The sequence below is a fragment of the Gossypium raimondii genome, chromosome 9 (assembly GCF_025698545.1).
Source record: "Gossypium raimondii isolate GPD5lz chromosome 9, ASM2569854v1, whole genome shotgun sequence".
Lineage (NCBI taxonomy): Eukaryota > Viridiplantae > Streptophyta > Magnoliopsida > Malvales > Malvaceae > Gossypium > Gossypium raimondii.
Window position 1 is genome coordinate 9,167,651 of NC_068573.1, and position 8,716 is coordinate 9,176,366.

Here is an 8,716-nt window from a genome sequence, read left to right on the forward strand (position 1 = left end):
TGTTGACTAAATTGATTGAAATTGAATTATTCAAAAGCTTATGGTTGTCCACTTGTCCTCAGTTTTTGTTAAAATATACTAAATATTTTTAAAAATATTCTAAATAATCTTATATCTTCGAAATTAATTAAAAATAATTTATAAATAATTTTTGGACAAATTTAAAACAGACCCACCTACTTTTTTTGGCTAAAATTTCAAATTAGGGTCCAACTTTTTTGGAGTTGCTCAAGCAAGGGCCAAACTTTTTAGAATGCTCAAATAAGGTTTTTCACGCACTTTATCACAGTTTGTAGTAAAAAATAGATGAATGATGTCGTGTTTAGAATAAAACTCATAACAACTGAATTAAATATTGGTTAAAAAGAAAAAAAATATAATTTAAAACCTGATATATGACATTTGGTAAACCCTTATTTGAGCACTTTTAAAAATGTTTGATATTTATTTGATCACTTTTGAAAATGTTTGAGCATTTTAAAAGGTTTGACCTTCGTTCAAGCATCTTAAAATATTTAGCTTTCGTGAGTAACTCCTAAAAGGTTGGGTTAATTTGAGCATTTACCCTTTTTTATTTGTGTGTATTTAGAATTTTATTTTAAATGTATAATTGTAATATTTTAATGTATTTTAAAACTCATAATTATAATTTTGTTTCTCATTCAACTTAAAAGCTTTTATTTGCATTGAAAATAGTACATCGATGGTTAAAGTTATAAACATTAATGTTTGCGCAAATTTTAAAAATTTAGAGATTTTAAATTATTAATTTAAATAAATTGTAATTTTTATTTGAATAAATAAATATTTAAGAAAAATAAATTATTAAAATATAAAAATTAAAAATAATTGTAAAACAAGAATAATTATATAAAAATAAAAATTCAAGACAAATATCATTATATTTGTAAAAATTAAATATTTTAATAGAATAAAATTGAGAATATATATTAGAATTAAATAAAATTATTTTTAAAGTTTAAAATGTTGCATTATGAAAAATTTTATTTGTAAAATTTGAAAAAGAAAATTAAGCTATTTATATCCTCTCTTGAAATGCTTCACAAATTTCGAATTTTTTTATATTTTTACTCAAATAAATAAATCTAAATTAAAAATTTTGATATAAATAAAAGGATAATTATTTAATATATTGCTAGTGAAATTTTAAGACTCTACAAATAAATTAAAAGAGCATTTTTTTTAATTTCTAAATAAATTTCAGTTAAAAAAATACGTATTTAAAATTGGAGTTTTATAAAAAAATCTGACCCGATTCAACTTCAAATTTCAATGGCAAAAGGTGGTGGAGTGTATCAAAAAGTTGGGTGTCCCAAAATTTAATCTTTATATGTTCCCACTAAAAACAAGAACAAGGAAAACGAGGAAGCCGAGTAAAGCAATGGACATAGAACTAAAGCAAGAAGCTTTATTTATTGAAATAATTTAATGCTTGAGAATAGAGATATTGAGTGGCAACAATGAACAATCCAAAGATAAAGACACCTTTAATCTTTGCTTGTTATTGTTAGCTTTGGTTTTCTTTTTCTTGTTTCATTAAACAATGAAAATACATAAACAACAGTTGTAAATTGTAATATACATACTTTTTCAATTTCCCATTCATGATGAAAAACTAAAACAAAGCTATTATTATCATTATTTTTTGCTTTCCTTTTCTTTCTTCTTTGGATCGGATCTGGAAATTAGCTTAAACACATTAACAAGGCAAAACCCAAAGCTGTTTCACTTTTCTCTTCCAAAAAAACAGCTTCTTTTTTTCTGGGTTTTTCATTTCATGGAAGATTTCACCTTGCCTTCCATTGTTTTTGCTGTTCATCTAAGATCAGGTAACTTGGTTTTGGCCTCTTTTAAAGCTTTGGGTTCTTTTGTTTTTTGCTTTGTTGATCAAGTTTTTGTTTGTATTTTCTTGGTTTCAACAGCTTGATGCTTCTATAACCAATGGCTTTATCATAGAGTTATCATCAACTAGAGGGGGAGAGTTCTTTTAGTTTGATAAAATTTGGAGCTTGGTTTGGCATTGGTTGGTGTTTGTTGAATTGTTTCAATGGAATCAGTTGGGAATTCTTCATCAAAGAATAAAAATCCAGGTTCTTCAACATCATCCCATGTAGCTGATCTTAACAATGGTGTTAGGATTATTCGACATCCAAATGGTTCAATAGGGTATCAAAAGCATCCGAGCAAAGCAGCTATTGATAACATGCAGAAGCATGAAGAATTGCCTTCAATGGCGAAACGTTATTATGATTCAAGCAAAGGGAAAAACAACGAGCTTCTTATTGCTAACCAGATGAAGAACTTGACAATGGAAAGCAAATCTTCATCAAAGCATCCCATTGATGATACTGTGTCTCAATCAGAATCAAGCTTTTGTCAAAGTCCTTCAAATAATGGCAAACCAAGTTTCACCAACACTGAACTTAGTGAAAGTGGGAGCTGCAGTGGTGAAGTGAGTAGGAAAACAAGCATTTATAGAGGGAGCACTGGGAGTGATTTCAGTGATGAAAGCAGTTCTAGTTGTTTAAGCAGTGCCATTTACAAACCCCATAAAGCAAATGATATTAGATGGGAAGCAATTCAAGCTGTGAGATCTAGGAAAGGGGATTTGGACTTTAGGCACTTTAGGGTGTTGAAGAGATTGGGATGTGGGGATATAGGCAGTGTTTATCTCTCTGAATTGACTGGCACTAGGACTTATTTTGCCATGAAAGTTATGGATAAAGCTCTTTTGGCAAGTAGAAAGAAGCTCCTTAGAGCCCAAACTGAGAGAGAGATTCTTCAATCTTTGGATCATCCATTTTTGCCAACCTTGTATACTCACTTTGAGACTGAGAAGCTTTCTTGCTTGGTTATGGAGTTTTGCCCTGGTGGAGACTTGCATGCTCTCAGGCAAAGACAACCTGGAAAGTACTTCTCAGAACAAGCTGCCAGGTTAGCCATTGCTGTTCTTCTCCTTATTCATTACTCTTTATTACTCAAGTCTCCATTGTTGGATTCCAAGTTAAGTAGCTGCGTGTATTTAACATTTCTAATGGAAACCAACGGATCCCTTTTCATGTCAACTTATGTTACTCGTACTCGGAATAGGACTCGGGTGTGAGTATCAATACCGGTATGTATCCATGTATTTGGACGATCCTTGTACTCATGTCCATACTTGTATCTATTTGCTCATAATTCATATGTCATCTCCAGTTGAGTACCATAGAATCCTGTATGTAAACACCCCTTTTAGAAGTTCTTTAAGTTTTTAGATATGATCATAGAACCTTTATAGCCCTCCTGAATATCGTCAACAATGTCTTCTCCGGGTTGATTTGTGGAGCACCGATCGGTCTCTTGTTAATTCAAGTATTCATGTTCCTTTTTCCCTCTTCTCTGGTTCTTACCGTTTGGCAGTTCTAAATAGCTTGCGCTCTTCGGCATATCGGATGATAACGAGGACCAGTTTTGATAGGTTATAGTGAAAAGTATTGAAGTCAAGTAGTTTACTACTAACTATTGTAATCTGTATTGTTCTTTTTATGTTTCTCTGCAGATTTTATGTGGCAGAAGTGCTCCTTGCTTTGGAGTATCTTCACATGCTTGGGATCATTTACAGAGACCTTAAGCCCGAAAACGTTTTGGTGAGAGAAGACGGTCACATAATGCTCTCCGATTTTGACCTCTCCCTTAGATGTGCCGTCTCTCCGACGCTTGTAAAATCTTCGAACTCAACCCTGGAATCAAAAAATTCGGCATACTGTGCCCAGCCTGCGTGCATTGAACCAACTTGCGTAATGCAGCCTGATTGTATCCAACCTGCATGTTTTGGACCCCGGTTTTTTTCAAGCAAGCAGAAGAAAGAAAAGAAGAGCAAAGTAAAGAATGAAACGAATCATCAAGTGAGTCCTCTCCCCGAGCTCATTGCTGAACCTACCAATGCTCGATCGATGTCGTTTGTCGGCACTCACGAGTACTTGGCACCCGAGATTATTAAAGGTGAAGGCCATGGAAGTGCTGTAGATTGGTGGACATTTGGGATATTTTTGTATGAACTTTTGTTTGGTAAAACACCATTTAAAGGGGCCGGGAACCGAGCAACTCTCTTCAATGTTGTTGGCCAGCCATTAAGATTTCCAGAGTATCCTAATGTGAGCTTCGCTGCTAGGGACTTGATCCGAGGTCTACTCGTAAAGGAACCACAGCACCGGCTTGCATACAGACGAGGTGCTACAGAAGTTAAACAGCATCCGTTCTTTCAGAGCGTGAACTGGGCTCTCATTCGTTGCGCGAATCCGCCTGAGGTGCCAAAGCCAGCTATGATGGACTTTTCAGCCACCCAGACCGACATTGGGAAAGTACCTACGAACAATAAGATGCCGGGTTTAGATGTGAAGCCTTCAGGTAACTATTTAGAGATCGATTTCTTTTGATACTTGTGGTTATTTTTGGTTTCTCAGTTGAATGAATGTACACCGGTGGTACTCTTTAAAGCATTTTGGTCATGCAATGAAAGCTATAGAAACCGTTAGTTCCTTTTGGTAGCACATGTTGTAAACTTCTCTTTGAACTTTAATCTTTAAAAACAGCACCAAGAAATGCAATTGAATAGAATTGAGGAATGAATTTTCTGTTTGCCTCAACAATTTCAGTATTTTGACGTTTACTTCAAAAGCTTAATTGAGTTTTTTTCTTTAAATTTTTATTTAGTATTCAAAATTTTAATTTTATTTTGAACATGCGATTTATGTTTTGGGGCCTAATTTTTTTTTTAAAATTGAAGGCTTAAAGAGAATTTCTAAAAATTTTGGGGGTTTAATTAAATAATTTTAATTTTTTTGAGATGATTAATGAGGATTTTCAAAAATTTCAAAGACAAAGGCCATCTCTTACTCTTTTTTAGTTTCGATGCTACCTAACATAATAAGCTCAAACAAATAAAGGCTAGTTTAGCACTGCTTTTGAAAAGTGCTTTTGGAAAGCTTTGTTTAAAATTTAAGTCTTTAGTATTGCTGTCAAAAAATAATTTTGAGAAATAAAATGTCAATTTTAGACATGAGATTATAAAGTAACAAATATGCATTTAAATAATTTCTATAAAATTTTTGGTATTAAAATTTCTATAAAATTTATGTAAAATCAAACAATCAATTTCTGTAAAATTTCTATAAAAATCAAATAATCAGAAAACAACTAAACTAAAAGAGAAGAAAAAGGGAACAACTTGAAGAGAAGAAGAAGAAAAGAAACTCACAGGTAGAGGAATTAAAAGAGGAACAAAAGAGAAGAGAACCAGAGGAAAGAACTTTGAAAGAAAAAATGAAGAAAAAATGGGCATTCTAACGTGTCTTTTGGAGAAGATAAACTGAGGTTAAAAATGTAAATAGTAGTAAAAGCACTTTTGGCTAAGGAAAAAGTTAAAATTTTCAAGTTTTCTATATGCCAAAAAGCATTTTTTTTAATTGAAATTTTTACTCAATTGATATTTATTTGGCAATACTTTTAAGTGAGAAGTGCGTTTTGAGGGAAAAGTCCATCTCAAAAGCATTGCTGAACGGGGCCAAAAGTTCGTTTTATGGTCCATATTTGGAATTCGTGACCATCCATATCAACAATGTTGTTTCCAAGGTTCATACCTATATCACCTCTTAGGAATGTAATGTGTTTTATCATTACATTCAAAACTTATTGGTGTTGGTATATCAAATCTAACTATATACATATTGAAAATTTTATATTATTTATATTTAATATAATTATTTTTAATTTGTAAAATTTTAATAATTTAATTTTTCTAAAATAATTATTTATCCAAATAAAATAATTACAATCATTTTAAACTTATGATTCTTGGTACAAATTTAATAAATCTTTCATTACTGATGTCGTAGTATTTTTAGAGGTAATTGCACCAAATATTTCTAAACTATAACCTTAATTTTATATTGGTCCTTAAACTTTTAAACATTTTAATTACATTATCAAACTATTGATATTATATCAATAAGGTCCTTTCGTTACTAAAATAATTAATTTAACCGTTAAATGAGATGTCGATCTTATGTGATATAACTTAAAATAAAAATTAAAAAATAAATATTGTAGAGAAATAAATATTGTAAATTATTTCTTGTTGATCAAACTATTTTCCATAAAACAAACATAAAAAAAATGTAAAAAGAAAATTACAAATCATTTTCCGTAAAACAAACACAATCTAAATATGTGATATATTGTTACACAATTTTTTTACCTTTTAATAATGGCCACTAAATCAGTAATTCATTCTTCTAGGCCGTTTGCCTTACTAATTTTAGGTGCAAAAGTTTTCATACGGTTATATTTAGTTACACGGGCGTGTGGGGTAGCCATATGGCCATGTCCCTGAGTCACACGGTTTGGGCTCTGTTACGTGGCTTGGTCACATGACCGTGTGATCCCTATTTCTAAAACTTTTAAATTTTATCTATTTTTTTGTTTTGATTCAAATTAGTCTCTGGTTGTTTCCAAACTAATTTTAGGGTCTTGTAAGCTCGATTTAATCCCAAAAATGTATTTTTGCTATGATTGAAATTTAGATTTGAATATAATTAATTTTATTAATTATTGAATGGTTTAAAGATGTTAATTGCTTTGACTGGTATCGTAATACTTCGTAACTTTAATACGGAGACGGAGACGGAGACGGATTAGGGATGTTACATTTAGTGGTTTCTTTTCTTTTCGGTACAATAACTTATTTGATCTTCCAACTTACAAGAAAAAAAAGTTATTTTAGCCCAAGAAATGCAATTGAATAGAATAGATGAATGAATCTGTTGTTTGGGTCAAGAAATTTTACTATCGAGCATGTAAATTTTGAGTATTTTGACGTTTGACTCAAGTAGTTTAAAAGCTTAATTGAATTTGTTTTAATTAGTATTGAAAAATTTTAATTTTAATTTGAATTCAAACATAAAATTAATTAGAGTAATAAGCTCATTTTATTAGGTAAATAGGCCTAACTAAAATTTGTAAAAATTTAAAGGTTTGAACAATTTTTTAAAAAAATTAGTTTTAATTAAAATTTTAAAAATTCTTTGAGATTGAGAATTTTCAAAATTTTAAAAGTTTTCTAAAATTTTAATGGGGTGATAAATTAAGAGTTTTATTAATTAATAATGTAGTTGATGTGTGTCCAAATTAAACTTACTCATGGGTCAGGTCATTTGCCTAGGTCCGAAAGCTCGTCCAAAAATGGGAGTGTTTGAACAAAAATACGAGGCTCGAAAAAGGATTTAGGTAAAATTTAAGGCCCATTTTTTATATGGGCTGGGCCTTGGGCAAGATTTTTTGTCCGAGCCTGACCTAGCCCAAATATATTATGTTATAAAAAATTATATTAATTATATATGTTAAATAATAATTATATATATTTGTATTTATATTAAATTACTAACCCAATAACAATTAAACCCATTACACAAAATCTAAAAAAAAAAAAATTTACCCAACTAAATTACCCAACCCAAAATATAAAGTTTTAAAATTATATTTAATACAATAAAATATTTATTATATTTATTTGTGTTTTTAATATAATAAAACATTTATTATATTTATGGTAGTGTTTTTTAATATGTTTTTAATGTGTTAAAAAACTTTTATTTTAACGATATTTTTAGTGCAATTAATGTATTATATTTTTAAAAAATATATTTTTAAATAAAAACTAACAATTTTCGATAACCATCCTTAGCTCCCCATATAAAACCATGGATCAACTTCTCAATCTCATCATAGATGCTTTTTGGAATTTTAGCAGTTTGCATAAAGAAGTTCGGAATGAATAAAAGAATTGACTTAGCTAAAGTGATTATGTTTGCTAATGAAAGAAGCCTCGCATTCCAACTATTCAGCTTTTTCTTAACCTTGTCCAAAATAAAGGAGAATGTATCTTTTGAAACCTTTTGATGGAATAGAGGCATACCAAGGTACCTTTCTAGATCAGTAGCCCTTTGATAACCCAAACGAGAGCTCAACAATATAGCTAGATCGTTTGAAATGTTAGAGGAAAAAACACCCGAGTCTTTGAAGAACTAACCTTATGCTTAGACTCCATACAAAATTAACGTAAAATATCAAGAATAATGGTCACCTAAGAAAACTCCTATTTCCCCATAAGCATCAAGTCGCCTGCAAAGAATATATGATAGAGGGGAGGACCATCTCGAGCTAGCTTGATGGGCTTCCATAACCTCTCTCAACAGCATTCGAAATCAATAAACTAAGTTTCTTTATTCCCAATACAAACAAATATGGTGAGAGAAAGTCTCCCTAACATAATCCTCTAGAAGGGAAGAATTCATTCGCTAATGGCCCATTCTAAAGAACCTACATAAAAGCCTTAGAGGCACAAATCATAAGGAATCATCTAATGTTACAACGAATGCCAATGTCTGTTAAACACTCCTCAAGAAAATCTAATTGTATTCTATTGTAGGCTTTCTCTATATCAACTTTGATTACCAATCATGTGACTTTTCCTTTTTCCGTACGCATCAAATGAATGACTTCTTGAGTGATGACAGTGTTATCTGTTACATGAAAACTCATAATAAAATTGACTTGATTAGGGGCACTGATCTTGGGGAGCACTCAATGAAGCCTATTAGTAATTTTTTTGTCACAATTTTGTACATTACATTACATAGGTTGATTAGGCGAAAAT

General features: G+C 30.7%; 1 protein-coding gene across 1 annotated transcript; it reads left to right on the forward strand.

The window, feature by feature from the left end:
- Positions 1-1,434: 1,434 nt before the first annotated feature.
- LOC105798363 (serine/threonine-protein kinase D6PK) lies at positions 1,435-4,550 on the forward strand. The gene is made up of 3 exons (XM_012628403.2): positions 1,435-1,850; positions 1,944-2,955; positions 3,563-4,550. The coding sequence occupies exons 2-3, from the start codon at positions 2,069-2,071 to the stop codon at positions 4,437-4,439; spliced, it is 1,764 nt and encodes a 587-aa protein (XP_012483857.1). The 5' UTR covers positions 1,435-1,850; positions 1,944-2,068; the 3' UTR covers positions 4,440-4,550.
- Positions 4,551-8,716: the final 4,166 nt, after the last annotated feature.